We start from the raw sequence: 22,149 nt of genomic DNA, 5'->3' as shown, positions 1-22,149 counted from the left end.
CATTTATGGATTCACGATTTAAAGTGCAGTGATTTTCTGATAAAAATGAAGCTAAAAAAACAAAAGAAAGAGTTAAGAAGCTGGTTACTTCTATAATTAAACAACAAGAAGATTGTACTATTGAAAATTAACCAGTACAAGGAAAAGAAACCGATAAAGATGACTTAAGTCCATGGTGTATTTTTGATCAATTAATTGGACATGACTCATCTAAACGTACATCTGTATCGAGAGCCCATTACAATGGTGGAAAAACCATCGCCATGTATATCCTAACTTAACCACTATATTCATAAAATATTGTAAATGTGAACACATGTTCAAAATCTGGTTTAATTTTAAATAAAATAAGAACACGGTTAACAAGAAATAAAGTAGAAAAACTTATGTTTTTAAATGTCAATTTAGACGATTCGCGATTTAATAATAACGTGAAATGTAAATGTAAGTACGATTTACTATTTGTATTGTTTAGTTTATTTTTCAAGTTATAATAAATATATCCTTCATTAGTTTCTTTCACTTCAATAAATATGCACATAAACGATGATAGCCATTATGTTTGTTTATGTAGGTACTCTCTTACTTGAAACTACTGTTAAACGATCATAGTTACTTTTTTACGAAAATCGGTTTAGTTGCGTTAACGATAAAAACGTCAACGATCCACCTCTACTCGTTACAACTATCCCTATTTTGATTCGGTGCTTTGACGACTCAAGACGAGACGTTGCCAAATAATTCTGTATGAAGGTTTTTTATTGTGGCGTGATGATGCAGTTTATTATTTTTATTGGGAATAAGGCATAATGTGACTTTAAAATAAGCTTATTTTGATGTTTAGATTTTTAATTCGGAAATCCTACTTAAAATACGAAACATTAATAAATTTTATTCATATAAAACGATTTCCGAAGTGGAAATCAAAATGTTATATTAGACTTATTGTAAAGTAAAATTGTGGCATATTCCCAATAAAAAACAGTAAGCTGCCATTTATATCCATTTCGCCCAAATTTGATTTTGATTATCTTAGAACATTATTCAAATGCTAAAAAGACAACAGGTCAAATAAAACCAATAAGTTTGGCAACGTTGAACTTCCCCTTTTTTATTATTTCCACTCATGCATTTTCGGACATACAAAGGGCGGACCTAATATACCTCTCTCTTTTTAAACAGGTGTTTCTCACTCCTTCTCACATAAGGTCCATACCGACCATAAACTTTTACCTATACTGTACATATACAGTGTACATATATAATTTCCATTAAAAAAAACACAACTTTGGTTTATTTCGTTGTTCCGACCGACCCTGTATAATTTTAAATTGTAGACGTCTTTGATATAGGTACAACAATTTTAGTAACAAACATTTTTTTATATACTCTATAGTTTTGCCATAACAAAAGAAAAATAGGTTTGGTACATATGCTCATTAGTAGATAATTATTTGTTTTTGGTTCAAAATTATATAAAATTTTATATAAAAAAAGAAAATATACTTACATTCTTCTCGACTGATTCTTTTATCTTCGCACTTGCCTCGCTCACGGTTTTGCCAGCTTTATTTACAGCAGAATAAAGAAAACTACCAAAGGATTTAGCGCCTGCTAAAGCTTTAGTTTGTACTGAAAAAAACAGATATACAGTTTTATATGCCAAATACACAAATATGACAACGTTCTTTGTTCTGTCATAAAGGGATTTAGAGAAACGTCAGTAATAAAGTTTCTACAGATATTGAGAAAATCCGAGAATGAAATATCAACATGGAAGTATATATAAAGAGAGTAGGTGGCAAAAAATGCGAAAAATAGTAAGAGGAAAAATGTTTGCGTAGTAATTAGATAGCAAACAAAAGGTTCAAGGACATTCACTAAACTTTCACACAAAATATGTCTGGCATATCAATTGCGACTATTTAATGGTTACTATAAATATTTACATATTCAAAAATTTTAACAGTAGGGTTGTAACAGTGTATAATTAGACAGAAAATATGTTACTTAAATGTTATACGTTAAAATATATATTATTATTACGAAAAATAGTTTCCTTAAAATTAAGGTAAATACATCGTCAAGAATTTCTAACCTACCTACATGGGTAAATGCAATAAAAAAAACTTTCGACGCAAAATAGTCGATAGTGTATATTATTGCAGTTACCGATGTACCGAAACACTTTTTCAATAAGATCTGCGTTTTCCCTTTATTTCCCATAAATAGGTCAATCGTCTACAGTGTATAGATAGACAGTAGAAAAGTGTATAGGTTTGACAGTTAAAATGTGTAGTATGAGATATTAAAAAGGGGTTCATCAATTTTTTAGTGTAACTATTTTTACCGAAAACTTAAAGTTTTAACAAAGCAGTTAATGACTACTTTTATTTATTTTTTTAGATATTTATTTAAAACATAATTATATTAAATAAATATTATTTATAAACATAAACATTATTAAATTTTAATTTATAAACAATTTTTTGATATATTAAATTTAATCAAATCAGTTTTTTAGTATTAAAAAATTATTTTTAAAACAAAATTGTGTATATAATATTAAATTAATTAAGCATATCTCATTTTGTACATCTTTTGACGTGACAACGTCTTAAATTAGGTTGTGGCTCGGAGTCACTCATGAAAAAGTGTAACGCCCGCTCACGTCTGTTACGATGAGTCACAGAACGAGAGAGAGGCCCGCCGGACCGGCGAATGCCTTGCGTCTCTCTCCCACTCAAACATGATCGGTCCGCTGCGCGCGCAGCACTAGAGAATTAGGCGCGTTGAATCGGTGCGTGCTTGTGTCTCTGTCTTTCTCGAGCGTTCTTGGCGTTGGAAAACCGAGAAAGCGTCATAATACAAGTTTACACGTGTGGTTAAAGTATCGTCAGCTGTGTCTGTAGTGAAAATGTGGAGTGCTTAGATTCGTCATTTACAACAACTACAACAATAAAGGTAAATAATTGTACACTAATATTTCATTATCGTAAACTATGATTGATTGATTAATTGTTAGATTTACACAAAAGTTGAGAAACTGAGTTTATAGGTTATGTCATACTATTGACAAATGTTGATAGTGTTAAGTAAATTATTAGTTTAAATCACTCTGCAATCAATCGTAATTCAGTCAATTGAGAAGAAACAGCGCGTTTCAACTGCAAACAACTATTGTGCAATTTAATAATATTCATATCAATAAATATTCTACCCAGAAAAAGACGTTGTCACGTAAGATCTTCGCCCGTAAAACCGACTTTACAGGCAACCGATTTTTTTGTCTGAAAAAATTGTCTGTTAACATCAAATCTTTAAAAAGACAAGTTTTTAATGTATGAGTAAAATAATGAGTTTGGCGTTTTGATCGTTTATTTAAAAATAGTTCCACTAAAAAATTGATGAATCTCTATAAGATGAGAGTCTTTTTGTAGTATATACTACACATTTCAACTTTCAAACCCGTCTACACACTTGTGTCTAGTAAAAAAACAAACCTAATTGGCCTATAAAAAGCACAATTTAAAAAGTGTGTTTACCGAGAAGCATATAGTTTACCTTTTTGATGGCTTGAAATTCTTGCTGGAATTTTTGTCAATTAATAGTAGGAAAATCATCGTAAGCTCAATACGACATACGTAGAAAAGTAAAGTAGTAAAAAGACGCTATGGTGCCCGAAATTCTGCTTGTGTTCTATTACGCCGTTATTAAATTAAGATCATATTGAACATAAAACCTTTAATCAATAAATGTTCTTATTTTTTCTTTTATTTTGATTGTTTTAAATAAGTAGTTTGAAGAATATTTACTTCGGCATACACATTTAACTTGTCAGATGTTCCCTTATTGTCAAATTACGAACTGTGCTAATGTTTACGAACATTTGATTGAACAACGCATAAAACCTACAGTTCATTGCGAAACTAAAGCATTTTACGACAGCATGCCCTATACTTAAAATACAAACATTTAACACACTGAGATATAATGAAAAATATAAGATAGATATTTATAATGGCAACGGATAATTTGTAAAATCTCTCTTTCTCTCTCTATCTCTCTATAAATTTTTATCTCTCAATCAATTTTAACCTCTGTATCAATGTCTCAACAGATCTCTATTAATTTCTATCTCTCTATATATCTTAATCACTCTATCTCTATCACTCCATCTTAAACAACCTATCTTAATCGCTATATCTAAATCGTCCTATCTCAATCTCTCCATTTCAATCTCCCTGTCTCAACATTTCTATCTCAATCTCTCTATCTAAATCTCCCATATCAATTTATTTTAATCTATTTATCTCAATCTCTCTATCACAATCTATATATTTCAATCTCTCTGTCCCTATCTCTATCTCAATCTCTGTATCGTATTTTATCGATCTCAATCTCAATACTTATCTTAGTTTCTCTCTTCCTTTCTCTATCTCCCTCTCCCACTATCTCTCTCTTTATTTATCTGTCTCTACTTTCTATCTTTCTTCTTCTATATATATATATATATAGTAAAAAAGTTTATATATATATACATATATATATATATATATATATATTTTTCTCAATCTCTTTATGTTAATCACTATCTCAATCTCTCCATCCCAATCTCTCTATCACAATACCTCTATATCTATATACGTCTCTACGTATCTCTCTCCCCCTCCCTTGTCTCTCTCTCCCCCTCCCAATGTCTCTCTCTATCTCTCTCTCACTCTCTCTATCTCCCTCTCCCACTATCTCACTCTCTCTATCTTCCTCTTACAATCTCTCTCTATCTCTTTCTCTCACTATTCCTCTTTATCTCTTCTCTCTCTCAGACTATCTCTCTCTATCTTCCTCTCTCACTATCTGTCTTTATCTCCCTGTCTCACTATCTCTCTCATCATATCTCCCTATCTCACTATATCTGTATCTCACCATCGCTCTACATCACCATCTTTCTATCTCTGTATCTCACCGTCTTTATCTCAGTATCACTTTATCTCACTATCCCTCTTATCTCACTACCTCTATATCTCTCACTATCTCCCTATCTTACTATCTCTTTATCCATCTGTCTCTACTTTCTCCTTCTCTATCTGTGTCTATCTCTCTATCTTAATCCCTCAATCACAATACTCTCTCCCTCTCTCACTATCTCCTCTCCCACAATCTCTCTCTATCTCCCTCCGTCACTATATCTATCTCCCTCTCTTACTATATCTTTCTATCTCTCTATCTCATTATCTCTCTACTTCACCATCTTTCTATCTCTGCATCTCACCGTCTTCATCTCACAATACCTCTTCACTACCTCTCTATATATCTTACTATCTCTGTATCTTACGATTCCTTTCTTTATTCATCTGTCTCTACTTTCTATCTTTCTCCCTCTTTATTTGTATCTATTTATCTTTCTTTATCTGTATCTCTCTATCTCTATCTCTGTATGTCCATATCTCTGTCTAACTCTCTACATCTTTTTTTCTATGTGTGTCTCTCTATGTGTATCTTTCCACGTCTATCTCTCTATGTATATCTCTGAATGTACGTTTCCCTATGAATATCTCTATGAATGTATATCTCTCTATGAATATATGTCTATGTATATCTCTCCCCTTTTCTGTCCCTAGCTTGCTCTTTCTTTATCTCTTGCTATTTTTCTCTTTCTCTATAGCTCTCTCTCTCTCCCTCTTTCCCTTTCTTTCTCTTTCGCCCTGTCTATTTCTCTTTCTTCATATTTCTCTGTATCTCATTGTTTATATCTCCCATTGTCCCATTTCTCTCCCCTTTCTATATTTTTTCCCTGTCACTAACCCTTTCTATCTCTCTGTTCCTATCTTTCTCTATTCCTATTACTATCTCTGTCTCTCTCTGTTTTTGTCCCTGTCTCCCTCTCTGTCTCTATCCGTCTCATTCTCTCTCTCACACTGCCTTATCTCTTTTTCTATCTCTATCTCTGTACGTCTGTCCGTTCTCCATATTGTTTTCAATGCGCATTTAAAAAAAGAAAAACCGGCATTAACCATTGAAAAAGCTAATAGGATTATAAACTATTTAAAGAAAGACAGATAAATAAAAAATAAATTATAGAAGAACAATCTGTATATATCCAAAGAAGATTTTCGATAACATTACACACTAAAAATGAAAATTAGAAGCAGAAGAAACGTAATATACAAAAAAAAACTGTTGACTTAAAATTTACTATGACGATTTACTAAACAGACAAAAGTATACTAAAAAATTGCCTATACTTTAAGCCATGCAGTTGACATGTCATATATTCTCGTTATTTTTTGTTACAACACGTTAGTAGGGCAAGCTCTTGTAGGTGAATATGGCCTGTGAGACAGCAATTAACGAGGTGATAGACTCTTTGATTTTGACTAACAACAATATTTGTAGTAACAGACACATACTATAAGCTACATCCTTGCGGGCTGTATACTAATAGAGCCCGTAGATGTAGTCCAACACGTATAATAAGAAACCAGATAGATTACATTCTTATTAAAAAAAATTTAGGAACTCCATCAGTAGAGTTACGACATACCCTGGAGTAGATATTGGATCTTATCACAACCCTTTAGTCACCGATGCAAGAGCCATGCTAAAACGAATAGATAAAAACATCAGCAAACGAATTTTACTATTTCAGATGTCAACAAAAGTAAAATCAAAAAAGGTGTAAACAATTACATGAAGGAAATGAGAACAACCACAGATGTTAAGAAAACATGGAAATTATTTCGTGAACATATGACTGAGATAAGATATGGTGGAATGCTCGATTATATTAATTTTATAAATAAAAGACAGATATCGAGCATAGTTCGTTTATTAAATCTTGCCCAAGTACTTTCGCTCTCAGAGCATCTTCAGGGGAATTTCGTCAAAATTTGGCTATCCTTCACATCATCGAATGTCATAAACATTTAAATACATCTACACAAAAACTACCACTAGACAAGGGACAAACAGTTTAAAAATTCTTTGGATGCTACGTTATGGGCAATGGCATTCTGTCTCCTGCCATTTTGCCCTTAGCCTTTTCATTTATGGTAAAAAACGTGGTTAGCAATTTGAATCGATGCGTTTGCTGGAACGCCATTATTTTTCATGATTTCTAGTTTATTTATTTTCTCTTCTAGTTTATCTACATTTTCCTGAATTGTATTAATTGTTATAGAAACTTAATTTCATTAGAATTTTTTTCGAATTTTTCATCGACCTTTTTAGAAACTTTGTTGATTTTACTAAACATCTCTTTGATCGCTAGATAAGTTTCGTTGAATTTCTCATAGGTCTTTTTAGAAACTTATAGTTTTATAGTTGCGAATAAACGCGTCAGCAATATTGCAGATATAAAAACTAAAAAAAGTGAATTAAAAACAAAATTGACTTAGTATAACCTAAAAATGATAGTCCGAGTTTTAACTTAAGATTTTAGTATATAGTTTATAAAACAGCTAACAATTGAAACAGAGCACGATAAACAAATGAATATGGTGACCTTTATGTCTAAATGAATGCAATTCCATCGTCCAAAGCTATTATAATTAATATATTAGAATAAATTTAAATGATGGAAACACTGTTTTAATTTACAAAATGAAGAAATTCGGACTAGTAAAATTCATAGCCCAAAGATATCACGAACCTCCTACACGTAAAAAACTAGAATTCTTTCGAATTCTTTCTTTATTTGTTATTAGAGAGTTTGTCTGTGAATAAACTTTATCGGGCAATTGTACAAGCAAATAAAATTTGTAAATAGTGTAAATAAAACGAACGGTGCGTTTTAAATTACGTTACATTATTACTAAACATCTAACTAAAGAAAAGTAACGTATCTAGTTATTAGTTAGTCGAAATAATACAAAAGATGTATTATATATCTTCCAAAATAGAGCCGATTCTATTAAAACGACCGATACAAATTCTTAACACTATTTGATTGATTATTCAAGAGGAAGATTTACGAAAAAACGAGTTTTAATTTTCCAATATTCAGCCCTCACTGAAAATTGTATAAAAACAGCTCTAAACTTCCCTATAATATTATACCTTTTACATTCATGTGGTTTCTGTTTTAGAAAATTAAATATTCGCCACCAATGAAAGTCATCGTCATAAAGAATTATTAAATAAACAATTGATTTATGTTGGGTATGTAAGATTCCTACATAATCGATCGAATGAAAATGAACAGAAAGTCGAATCCTGGGCAGAGAATAACAACTTCAAACTGGTTCATGCCCAAGCTCACTGCATCCTTCAACAGCCTCTGGTGGAAACGTGGCAACCGAGACTTGCTTTTCGTCAGTAATACTTTTAAAAGCCAATGTATCAAAGTCCCGAAAAGGTGCTTTTCAAGAGGCGCTTCAGTTTTAAAGAGGCAAGGTGATCCAGCTTTACAGACGATCTAGTCATATTGTCTTGTTACAACCAAGGTTAGAGTCATATAAAGCCTTTTTTAACTTTTTCAAAACTATATCGCTGAAACACATTCCTAGGGGCTGCCGCAGTCAGGATATCTACTGCAAATGCTAGCTGCAAACAAAAGAGAAAATTGGACCAATCTTGTAGAGAACCTGTACATGAAACAGAACAGTAGATTGGAAACTTATGAATATCCTAAACCAAGATAAACCACGTGCAACAGATCAATCAGGCAATGTGACTGCTAACCAGGTGGTACACTACCTGATATTAAATGGAAAAACCAGCACAAGGCCACAGAAAATAAAAATCCAAAGAGATGAAAACACTGAAAATCACATGCTACAAAATCCTTTCACCCTCGACGAATTGCTTGAAGCAATCCTGACCATGAAAAATACCAAAGCTGCTGGTCCTGACGACATAAGGACAAATCAAGCAGTTCGGCCCAGTCACAAACTAATGGATAGTGGACTTGATCAACAATTCCATGTACTCTACGACGATCCCGAAACTGTGGAGGAAATCTCATGTCATCGCTTTACTCAAACCTCTAAAAGATCCTCGGAAGCTAAAAGTTATCGCCCAATCTCATTACTATGCCACCTTTTCAAAACCATGGAGCGTATGGTACTAAATGGCATACAAGCAACCATAGACGAAACTCTGATCCGGGAACAAAGTGGTTTCTGTCCTGGCCGATACTGCTGAGGCCAGGTCCTCAATTTGGCGGAACATATAAAGATGGCTTTGAATGCTCTGCTCTAAATGGAGCTTGGAGACCTCACCAAGCGAACGGAATAGAGCCGACACGATCCAAAAGAAGAACTGAAGCAAGCCAACGAAAGAGCGCTGGATGTCGTAAAACACTGGAAGCTCACAATTTGACTGGAACTGATGTACGACATGAAAACACGAAAAGTAAATAAATATGATTCCCATAAAAAAATATAACTAACCTGTCATTTTTTATTTATTACACAAGTTAACAAAAAAAAATTTGAATCTGTTATTTAGTAAATATTTTCTGTTTGTATAAATCGAAAATTAAGCAGAAACTTCATAAATAATAAATAAATAAAGTTTGCTTTTTGAGGAGCCGTTGCATTTAAGATGTAAGAGGGAAGGGGGTAGAGTGAGGGGGACTGTAGGTATGAAGCGGAAACTGGCAGACTGACATGGTAGTGTGCGCGAGAGCATTTCAAAGAAATAACGTATTTTATGTGTCGCGAGGCCTAAAAATGTCTTCCAAAAATATAAAAATAACGTGGACTCTTTTTGCTATATTTGCGGCGAATTTATTAAAGGCGAACCCAAAATGTTTGTTTTAGATCAAATATAAAAGAGCGTAGGCGCAGAATTTCGAGCCAATGCTTTTTAAATGCATTCATTTTTTTTTTTTTCGAATTCTGAGAAAACTAATAAATATTTTTAAATTTAAACGCAGAATAAAAGATTAGATACATTATTACCGAGGGCCAAAAGTCCCTTAGAATAAACAAAAAGTTTATTTTGAATGAGATATTTGAAATTAAAAATCACACTTTTCTCTTCTTTTTCACCCCTGTAACCCTCGGTAATAATGTAATCTTTCATTCTGCGTTTAAATTTTTCAAAAATACTTATTAGTTTTCTCAGGATTCGAAAAAAATTAATGCATTTAAAAAGCATTGGAACAAAATTTTGCGCATACGCTCAAGCCTATGAAGCTTACTTTAACTTACTCGTAAGAAGTCACTATAAGAACTGCAAAAACACTTTAGAAGGTAACAAAACACATTATATTTTTAAAAAAAAAACATAGATACTTTTTTTTAGCCTGGTTCCGGGAGAAAAAAAAAGTATACAGTCTGCAGTACCAAGAATATGGAGGGAGCCAGCTGATCACATCAATGATTGCTGTTTCTGTATAGTTAATCCACGTAAGCGTTGCGCTGACAAAAGTGCCAAAAATATTCGATACCCAAATCTACCACCTACGTCTGCTCCAGTACTCCATAGCGAAAATTTTCCCAGTGTCATAGTCAAAAGCTGAAGGCACAAGAACAGCCACTACCGCTATCACAAATATCTAGTAATAGCGAAGGCAACGATTTTGTGATCGCATTACCGTCTGTTGAACCGCGTCTCATTAATTCAGTAAAGTTTAAAGACTTAGAAAGAAACCTACTTAAACTTACAGCAGAAATATTAGCTTCACTGCTAAAACCGTGGAATTTGTTCAAGAACGATGAAAAAATAAGTGACCAAAGAAAGCGACATGAAATATTTTCTGGATTTTTACGAAGAAAGACGGACATTGATTGCAATGATGTGAAAGGTTTGTTTAATGCAATCGGCATCCCTTGCATTTTTTTCTGAATGGCGTGTTTTCATCCATAGCTTTACAAAAAGCTTAAAAGCAGTTCTTCTTCACAATGGAAATAAATTTCCATCTCTTCCTCTGGCTCACTGAGTAATGCTCAAAGAAAATTACGAGAGCGTTAAAATAGTACTTCGAGTTTTAAAATATGAAGAGTACGCCTGGTCAGTGATAGAGACTGGTGGAAATGCAAGGCGGTTACACTAAATATCCGTGTTACGTTTGCTTATGGGATAGAACCGATGCACTTCACTACAAGCAGCACTGGCCTCAACTTAGCGAGTTTCAAATAGGACAATATAACGACAAAAATAAACCAATTGTGGAGCTTCATTATGTTTTAATGCCTCCGTTGCACATAAAATAAGTCTCATGAAGCAGTTCGTAAAGGGTCTTCGTAATAATTCTGACACCTTTCAATATTTAAAATCATTTTTCCCGAAACTGACAGAGGCTAAATTTATGGCTGGTATTTTCATCGGTCCACAAATAAGGAAAATAATGGTCAGTGAAAAACTGCTACAGCTCCTGAGTACCCACGAAAAACAAACTTGGCTCAGCCTTAAAGCAGTGATTCATGGCTTTCTTGGGAACAGGAAGGATGATAATTAGATTAGATTAAGAGAGGTGGCCTTTCGGCCTATTCCACTGCGACCTTTTCAGATCTATTGTGGTCCTCTAGTCCTAGATAACATTCTCTAGCCTGACCCTTTTTATAAAGTCTAGTAGCTTCGAGACTGTACCTTTCATGTAGCTATTTGTCGGTGGATTTTCTTCTCCTAATGCAAAGAACCGCACATTTGCCAGACTGTCACACTGACATAAAATGTGCTCTGCTGTTTCTAAGGATGATAATTACAAAGAGCTTATATCTAATATGCTTGACAGCTTGAAACTCATGGGTTGCAGGATGTCTCTTAAAGTACACATGCTACATGCTAAGTCATATAAATTTAAAGACAACTTGGGTGCATATTCTGAAGAACAAGGGGAACGCTTTCACCAAGATATACTGAACTTTGAACAACGGTACCAAGGACAATATAATGAGAGCATGATGGGTGACTACGTTTGGGGGGGCCATACGAGAAAGTTCTTGCTTACACAAAAGAAAAACCAAAACTATTCATTGTTTAAACTTTTTTTGTATTCTTTTTTGTATTTTTGGGTTTTATATATGCCGTCTTTTACAAGAATTCAAGTTAATAAAAATATATAATTTGTTTGCCTTAAATTAAAATTAAAAACTAGAGCTTTTTCATAAAAGATTTCGTTCTGGTAAGTACAAAAACAAACTTTATTAAATAAAAATATTGTTTCTTTCTTTAGTTAAGCATTAGTAATCAATATCAGAGGTACAGAACTCAGACTCAAAATTCATGTTGACCTGTGTTATTAATGTAGACAAGTCTAGATATCAATCCCTCAGAACTGTAAATAAATGTAGTATACAATTGTTTTTATATTTTGGGTATAATAATAAGATAAGGCCTAGAAGTAAATAATAAAACCCGGCCCAGAATAATAAAACTATAAATCGAACTTTTATTTTTTTTTTTATTTTTTTGTGATAGTATAGTTTTTGTATGGATCGAATATAGCCAGTCCTGTGTATACTATGGTTGGTATTATACATACAAAAATTGCTGAACTCGGGCATTCATTTTTAAGTTTTACTTTACATTACGGTAAATTTAGCTATCTCTTGACAAATCTATATATTATGTAGATGTCAAGTTAGAGCATTTTAGTAAAGAACTATAAGTATACATTTAAAAATTATGTTTTTAAATCCCACGAGAGTATTGATAAGTAATGTGAAATAGACAATTGTAATAATTTAGGGTTTTACAAAAAATGTCCATTAAATAGCAACCTCTGCATACAAAATTCATTATACAATCAAGACATTCAATAATGCATTATTCTAGGCATACACTGTACACATACAAATTCCACATCAACATTCTACAGCTAGCAGAGAGAATAGTTAGTTAAAAGCGTGGAATATTTGAATTCGAAGAGCACTTTATCGGAAAATTAACTCCTGGAAAATAAGTAAGTAATGGAAAATATTAAATATTTACTAGGAAGACCAGACCAGTACCTAAACAATACACAACATCAACATCCAACATCAGTCTATTGTACATACCGTTTACGAATTGACTATCTTTATCTTCAGTGGGAGACTCAGCAGCAGACTGGGGTCCAGAGTCAGCTCCCCCGGTAGCACTGTAATTTCTATATTAAGTTTTTATGTTACATTAAGCCCTATAGAGAAAGTAAGATACCCACTTTTTTAACTTATTAAGAACCATTTTTTTTTTAACACAAACGATTAAATATTAAATACTACTTTTAGATAAAAATGTGTATCAAATATCTGTTAAAAATTATAAAATAACACTTTTTATTTGACGTTTCAGCGCCAAAGAATTGTTTTTATTGTTTTCCAAATAAATCATATTTCTGTTCGATATTCAATATTAACTATAAAATTTAATTTATCAAATACAAAAGAATCAAATATAACAGACAAATTAAATAAATTCATTATTTAAACCACAGTGTATATTTAAAACAAAACCGAAACACAATTTTAGATTTTGAAATTACATCATGTTTCGTAAGAATTCCATTCCTAGATAGTCAGTCCTAAATTTTAAAATTTTAAAAAGTATAAGTTGAGACACATCATTCAAAAGATCTCTTTGATGTATATTAGTGTTAAGTACGTGAAATAACGAGATGCAGGACGGGACACGATGGAGTGTGAGCGTGAGTCACGATAATTCACGATACCGGAGGGTGTAACGTATGGTCCTAAAGTTTTGGGAAAAATTTCACCTGGTCTGATTGAGAAGCAAAATGCATTTAACAAAGAAGGCCATGGAATTGAAATGTCATCAGTTATTGGCATTTAATAAACAAAGCAGAATATTTTGGTTTGTGCTCTGCAAAATGTCTTATAAAATTGATATTCGTCGAGATGTTTATAATATGGTTGGGCAAATGTCGAAACGAGATATTGTTAATATTTATCGAGATCAAAACATAAGCAAATCGACAATTTATCGCACAATCAGAGAATGTGAAGAAGGGATACCATGTGTTAACTTGCGTAAAAGTGGCCGACCGCGGATTTTGAACCATATAAGAGAGGCAAGACTGATTGAAGCAGCTAAGAACAAAATTGGGGGTTCACCGCGAAAACTGGCCAGAAGAATTCACGTTGGAAAGACTACAGTATACAGGACCCTATCGAGTAACAATATTATCTACCGGAAAAGAAGGAAAGCTCCAAAATACACAGAGGATCAATTAGAGAGAATTCCGAGATGTTGCCGCGCGTTAAGGCGAGTGCATTTCGTCAACAAGTTGATCGTGGTGGACAATGAAAAATATTTTACTTTGTCCAACTCTGAGATGAAGAGTAACGATGGGTTTTACACGAACGATTACGAAAATGTACCCGATGAAATAAAATTCAAAAGTAAGAAAAAATTTGAGGACAAAATTTTGGTATGGTGTGCAATTTCTGAGGCTGGCTTTATCTCATAGCCCTACATTGGTGTTATTCGAGGAGAAGCCTTAAACGCAAATATTTATATTCAAAGATGTCTCTCTAAATTGCTTCAGTTTGTGAACACACATCATGCAAATGATCAAATAGTCTTTTGGCTAGATCGTGCTTCATGTCATTAAGCGAGGATCACAAGGGACTGGTACGAAACTAACAACATTACCTTTGTACCGAAAGCAGACAATCCCCCCAACCTACCTCAGGCTCGTCCAATTGAAGAGTTCTGGGCAATATTAAGTCGGAAAGTCTATAATAACGGATGGGAAGCACAAAATCAGCAACAGTTAATACGTCGCATATATACAAAAATTAGAGAAATTGACGCCGAGGTCGTCCAAAGGATGATGCCACGTGTCAGGGGAATTATTAGGCAAATCGAAAATAATGCTCCCTTGTCTGTCATTTGAATTTTGATTTATAATAAGGATAGTTAAGTTAAACTGTTGAATAATTTAATAAAAATATAAGATTATTGTGGTAAGAGTTATATGCTTTTGAAATTTTTCCCAATACTTTAGGACCATACGTTAGTGGGTATGCCTTAGGAAAGCATACTTTAAAAAATGCTTCAGGGTCCCAGGGAAATTTTTATGAGACGGTCAGTATTGCCGTCATTAAAATAAGCATAGTGAAAACCTGATACTGCGCAGCCATTGCATCAACATCAGACTTTGGCGCGAAAAAATGACTGAACAGTACTGAGAAGCAGAGAGCGAAACTAAACCAGCACTGCGTAAATGGGAATTTATTGTATTATTTGCCCCGGGACCTGTCCTGTAACTCTTCTTTATCATGTCAGGAAACCTAAAAAATTCGGCGTAAAGTATAAGATATTTGAACATCAAAGAATGCTAAGAATCTCCCGTAGCGGCATGAGAAAGGCTAAACTATGTTTTTGTACTACGGTTCGTTCAGATTCAAGATAAACTTGACGTAAACAGCGTCAGACGCGTGATCGGTGGGTGTGGTCGTGTCGTCATCGTAATCTGCAGCTTGCCATTGGTTAGAACTTAAGTGGAAGGAGGGGTATCAAGTTTTGTCGTTTTAGCGGTGTCGAGCTGACTTATTGCGTTTGTAGTGTTCATTTTATTTTCTTATTGATAGTGTTAATTTAAACAATTCTGTTATCGTACCTTGTTCATTCTGTTTTCTCTACAGTCCTAATATTTGGCCCAAGGAGCTGCCGTTAGGAGATTTAACTTCAAAAGAAATTGTCAGCACATAAAGAAGACGGAGGAAGAAACCTAGAAGCTTCAACAAACTTTTATCAAAATAAAAGCAGATAAAGAATATAATTACATTTCTTCCCACTATTAATGTCGATGTTCTCCTCAATTATAGAAATTATCCTTCTCCTTTTTTCGTCCCGTTGTGGAAGAAGAGGTCTCTCAAATAATAAAGTCTCTTAGTAATTCTAATTGTAGGGACGTTCACGAAATTAATAGCAAAATTTTAAAAGAAACTTACCAAATAGTTTTAACACCTTTCACTCATCTTATTAATTTAATTCTATCAACTGGAGTATTTCCAGAAGTACTAAAATACTCAATACTACTAGTCCTACCAATCTACAAAAAAGGTGATTCCTCAAAAACTGACAATTACAGACCCATAAGTATTGTTTCTACTTTTGGCAAAGTGATTGAAAAGATTATCAAACAACAATTTTAATGCTATTTTGAGTCAAATAATTACTTCAGAAACTCACAATATGGATTCAGAAGTGCTCTTTCTACGACGAACGCGGTATTTAATGGTGTGAGCGAGGTAATTGAGGGTCTTGAACGCGGCAATCGCATAGCAATTTCTTTGCTACTTGTCGAAGGCTTTTGATTGCGTTTCACACGACATTTTGCTCCACAAATTAAATTATTATGGAATCAGAGGTATCCCTCTTAAGCTTATAACTTCTTATCTATGAGGCAGACACCAGGCGGTAGTGTCTAAAGGTCATCTCTCCAATTTTCTATCCGTAAAACATGGAGTAACACAAGGCTCGGTCTAAGACCTCATTTCAAGGAAGAAGAAGCATAGGAAGAAGACGCATCTCCAGGCTGAGGAACCTTAGAGAATGGTTTAACTGTAGTTCACTACAACTTTTCAGAGCAGCAGCCAACAAAGTGACCATAGCCGTTATGATATCCAACCTCCGATAGGAGATGGAACTTTAAGAAGAAGAAGAAGACCTCATTTGTTTATTATTTATGTCAACGATTTGCCTAAATTCATATCTTCGTACAAAACCATATAATTCGCACATGATACGACATACGTTATATCAGGAAAACATAATGATTTAAAAATGTCTCATGAGGAACTTTCTACTAAATCTAGCTTAACTAAACTAAACTTAACTAACTAACTAACTAACTAAACTTAACTCTGATAAAACCCAAAATTTGATTATATCTGCATGTAATTTACACAATGATTTATAAAATAAAGAGACTGTTAAACTATTGGGAATAACCACAGATAATCGACTCAACTGGTCTGCTCATATCTCACAACTTAAGGAAAAGCTATCAAGGCCATTATTTGTTATTCGCCAACTAGCAAGGGTTGTCAACTTTGAAACATTAAATATATACATATTTTTTCTTTATATTTTTCTTTATTCCACTATCTTGATTGAAGTCAACTAAGTCATAAGCTAACGTCTAAAGGTGGGAAACTATCGATAGTGCTAATGTAATGTAAATTATAGGTTTCTATCGACGATGTCCCACCTCTACTAGTTTTATCTATTTTTATTTCACAACGTATTATGTTTTCCATATTTTGCGTTATTTTGCCGGTCTTAACGCACTCATCACTGTATTTCAAATTTACATTACTCTATAACGAAATACACGCTTGTACTCGATAAATAGGCTTACCATACCGATTTAACCGGGATTTTCCCAGTTTTCCTATCGGTCTCGGCGTCCCGGCCAGTTTGGTATTTTGTCGAACTACAAAATGATTATCCTTTTATAAAAAGCTTTGTAGTGACGATAGCAGAGTGTAATGCCAACAATGTTTGTTGAGATAAAACGAATAACTTTGGCAAATAGCCTACACAAAACCAAAGCGGAAGCATTTTATGAAAGAAAGAGAAAGGCAAGGAAAACTGCAATGCAGAATGTTAACTGTGAAGCAGTCGCTATGGATTTTGAAAAAACTTTATCCACTCCAAATATTCCGACCAACGACGTCTACTATAAGAGACAACTGACGCTTCACTCTTTTAACATTCATGTGTTGTCAACAGGAAAGTTACATTTTATTTTTTTCCAGAAACCATAGAAGGCAAAGGTTCAAACGAAGTAGTGTCATTTCTGCACCATTTTATCTTTGTTCAGCTTGATCTGTCAGTTCGTTACCTCCACATATTCTGTGATTCATGTGACGACCAAATTAAAAATTCACTGTTTTCCGTTATCTTCACTATGTAGTTAATACTGCAAAAAGGTTGCAATCAATCAAAGTAACTTTCCCAATACGAGGTCATTCTTACATGGAGTGCAATCGAGATATGGGTGTGAGAAACCAAAAAATTATGGCTGAACTTACTGAGGATTCTTCTTCTTTAAGTGCCATCTCCGCGACGAAGGTTGGCAATCATCATGGCTATTCTGACCTTCGAGGCAGCTGATCTGAACAATTGCCTTGAGCTACAACCAAACCACTCTCTGAGGTTCTTCAACCAGGAAACGCGTCTTCTTCCTACGCTTCTCCTACCCTCTACTTTTCCTTGAATTATGAGTCTCAAGATGTTGTATCTTTCGCCTCTCATCACATGTCCGAGATATTGCAATTTCCTTTCTTTTATTGTATTTTCCATTTCCCTCTCTCTGCCTATTCTCCTTAACACTTCTGTATTCGTGATTCTATCTACCCATGGAATCCTTAACAATCTTCTAAATGTCCACATTTTAAACGCGTTAAGTCGATTTATTGTATTCCGGTTTAATGTCCATGATTCAGCTCCATAGTAGAGTACACTGTGTACATAGCATTTCATTAGCCTTATTCTGAGGGCCAATGTCAGATCTTTGCTGCATAAAATCTTTTTCATTTTCACGAAGTTGGCACGTGCTTTTTCAATTCTGTAAGTATATCTTTTTACTCTCTCAATCTGCTGGCCGCCTACCGTTAATATTTCGTTTGTATTATTGTTCTTGCTAATTTTCATGAATTTGTTTTTTTTTTTGATGTTAAGAGAGAGTCCGTATTCTCCACTATATCTTAATATTTTTTTCATTATTCTTTTTAAGTCTTCCAAGTTGTCGGCTATTATGACTGTATCGTCGGCATACCTAATGTTGTTAATTAAACTTCCGTTCACTTTTATGCCGACTGTCTCGTTTACCAAAGCTTCCTGTATAAAATAAAGGAGGTGTCACCTATATCACCTTCCAGGATAAAATCACTCACTATTAATTATCACCAAAATCACACTATAATAACGTCAAATCTCTTTATTCGCTTACATTTGACTCAACAAAATTATTCTGATTATAACAAGCAAACCCCAACAAATTAATGTAATTCCTTGATTTACATCTATGATCTGTTAATTTATCTCATCGTCCATGAGCATCAGGTAGAAGTTGTTTTAGAATATAGGGGTGATATGCACAATTGTTTATCTAAATAGACAATAGACGACAAAATAGGAGCTAAAGCTGTAATATTGCCATTGTAGGCCAAAAACATGTAATAAAATATGCATACCAAACTACTTTCTTTTCTTAGAAGTTACTCTATGTTACTTTTGAAATATAATATAGTTAGGTAGTTAATTAGTATGACTCATGCTCACTACTATTTTCGAATATGGGAAACTGTAGGTGTGATTTTTTACCATTGCCCAAGGTCCACGCAATAATACATACTTAAATCAATGAATGAATCTGAGTTTCAAATGGAAACTCCGGAATGACTGTAGAAGTCATTGCAGTGATGTTGTTCACACTTGTTATTAACTGATATTATTGAATTTGTTGAGGTCAACAAACGATTCCTTTTTTCAAAGATTGTAAATAAAGATCAATAATCATAAGGTACTAATTTATAAAAATGAATACTTTGAGAAGATGCTATAAATATATACAGAATATATACAGAAAAAGCTTAAAATACCCCTCAATAAAAATTTTAATTTTCCGTAAAAGTTCTATTAAATTTAAATAACAATATCCCTTTTTATAGATACGATATAAAAATTATATTTATGTATTTTTATCACAAATAAGTTTCGGATATGGACCGCCTACATAAGCATAATCATAAAACATTGAATGTTTGAATCACGAGTTACAAGGTTAGTCAAGCAATAAAAGAATCTAAACGCAATTTGGTTACAACTTCAAAAAGCAAATATCTAGTAAAGAAGTATATTTTTCTTATATACAAGAAAAAAGAAGGCAACATGCATTACGAATATTAATATAAACATAGAAGAGACCATAGAATCTGGCAAAAATTACATCATCATCATCATTCTGGCTTTACAACCCTACGTGGGTCCTAGCCTCCTCAAGAATTTCTATCCAGTCGTCCCTATCAACCGCCTTCCTCCGTCAAGCACGTATTTACATATTTCTCATGTCTTAATCCATGTTATTGAGGAACCTTGTACTGGGTCTTCCTCTTCTATGACCAATGGGTCTATCAAGGAACGTTTTTCTAGCTGTGTCATTTTGTTCTATTCGCATTACATGCCCTACCCACGCCAGACTTCCTATCTTAATATATTTTACGATTTCTGGTTCCTGGTATATTCAAAGTTCGAAGTTGTATCGTCTTTTCCACACTCCATTGTCATTCACTGATCCATAGATTCGCCTTAACAGTTTTCTTTCGAAACATCCTAGCATGTTTTTATTACTTTTTCTTAGAGTTCAAGTCTCTGAACCTTATGTTAGGACTGGTTTTAAGTTACATATTAACAGATAAGAGAGAAAAAAAACTGTGGTAACCAGTTTGACAGACGGAAAAGCAGACGAATTGACAGACGGAAAAAATAAGATTAACAGTTGACATGAGAGTTAACGGCTGCTAAAAAGAAGATCTGGCAGACAAAAAGCAGAACTGTGACAGCCGAAAAGAAGAAGAGGACGGCCACTTTGGCTACGGGGGCAGGGCTTGTGACGTATGTGAGTTGGACTTAAGGGTTGTCTGCGGTGTGGTGGAGTGTCTTAAGTAGACCATATTCTGCTGCATACAAATTCATTAACTGCTTCGATTTTTTTTTGCTTGCGTGCTTATTTTCATGTACTTCGTTTTGTTGGTGTTATTAAACCCATTTTTGTGGCCGATTCTTTTAGTGCTACATACGCCTCTTGTGCAGCATTTTACGTTCTCCCAACAATATTGATATTTGCAGCATAGGCAGTGAATTGCACTGACTTGTTACATAGTTGTAATTTGTGACATACATATTACTCCTTCCAGAGCCAGATTAAACAGTATACATTAAAGAGGGTCTCCCTGGCGCAACCAGTTATTTGTTTTAAAAGGTTCACGCAGTTCCCCCTGGATTCGCACTCTACATTCAACTTTTTCAAGAGTTAATTTTGTTAAATTAACCAACTAATTTGGTACTCCTACCTCTTTCATTGCTCTAAACATTTCTATTTACAGAGCCGTAGGCTGGCTTGTCATCATCATCATCATCCAGCCTCAAGAGTCCACTGCTAAACATATGCCTCTTCCTCGTGTTTCCAACCCCGTCTATCTTGCGCCGCTCTTATCCAGTTTTTATTGAGTCTTCTTAAATCGTCAGTCCATCTTGTAGGTGGTCGACCGACGCTTCTCTTGTCTTCCCTTGGCCTCCATTCCAATAACCTCTTTGTCCATCGCCCATCTGTCATTCTGGCTATGTGTCCTGCCCATCTCCATTTTAGTCTGGCTATCTTCTCGATGATGTCAGTCACTCCGGTTCTTCTGATGTCTTCGTTGGTTATTCTGTCTCGCAGAGTTATTCCTAACATGGACCGCTTCATTCTTCTCTGCGTGACTCTCAGTTTGGTAGCTGCTGCTTTTATTAAGGTAAGTGTTTCTGCTCAGTACGTCAAGACTGGGAGGACGCACTGATCAAATTCCTTTCTCTTTAGGCATGTGGGCAGCTCACTTTTAAAAGTTTCTCTCAGTTTTCCAAATGCTGCCCACCCAAGGCCGATTCTTCTCTTCAGTTCATGAGTCTGGTTATCCCTGCCAGTCATAATTTCATATCCCAGGTATTTATATCTATCTACGAGTTCTATTTCTTTCCCACCAATACTGATGTTCTGGTTGGGTACCAAATTGGTCATGATTTTTGTTTTCGAGATATTTATATTTAAACCTACATTTTCTGTAACCACAACGAGTTCCTGTACCATCTCTCTTGTCATACCTAGATCTTCAGCTATTATAAGTATATCATCGGCGAAACGTAAGTTGTTTAGATATTCTCCATCTATTTTTATTCCCTTTGTCATCCAATCCAAATTCTTAAAAGCATGTTCTAGCACCGTATTAAAAAGTTTAGGTGACATTGGGTCTCCTTGTCTAACCCCCCGTTCTATTTTTATGCGATTACTGTTAGTATGTAATCTGACAGTGGTTGTTGCCTGCAGGTATATTTTGTATAATAATTTAGTATATCTATAATCTAGCCTGCATTCTTTAAGCGCCTGTAATATTTTGCTTAGCTCAACTGTGTCAAAGGCTTTGTGAAAATCGATCAATATTAGAACTAGAGGTTTATTGTATTCCACTGCTTTCTCTATTAGGGTTT

General features: G+C 34.1%; 1 protein-coding gene across 6 annotated transcripts in view; it reads right to left on the bottom strand.

Annotated features, from left to right (window-relative positions):
• The window catches only part of Sap47 (Synapse-associated protein 47kD), a 127,659-nt gene that overhangs the window by 68,560 nt on the left and 36,950 nt on the right, over positions 1-22,149 (bottom strand). For 5 of the 6 annotated variants that reach the window (XM_072546479.1, XM_072546476.1, XM_072546480.1 and 2 more), the window contains exons 3-4: positions 12,951-13,039; positions 1,511-1,632 (exon numbers count right to left, since the gene is read on the bottom strand). In XM_072546479.1, the coding sequence (XP_072402580.1) occupies positions 1,511-1,632; positions 12,951-13,039 (211 nt within the window). The remainder of the gene's footprint in view (positions 1-1,510; positions 1,633-12,950; positions 13,040-22,149) is intronic. The other variant, XM_072546478.1, reaches the window with a different exon arrangement.

The sequence above is a fragment of the Diabrotica undecimpunctata genome, chromosome 10 (genome assembly GCF_040954645.1).
Source record: "Diabrotica undecimpunctata isolate CICGRU chromosome 10, icDiaUnde3, whole genome shotgun sequence".
Taxonomy (NCBI): Eukaryota; Metazoa; Arthropoda; class Insecta; order Coleoptera; family Chrysomelidae; genus Diabrotica; species Diabrotica undecimpunctata.
This window is presented reverse-complemented; position numbering and strand designations above follow the sequence as displayed.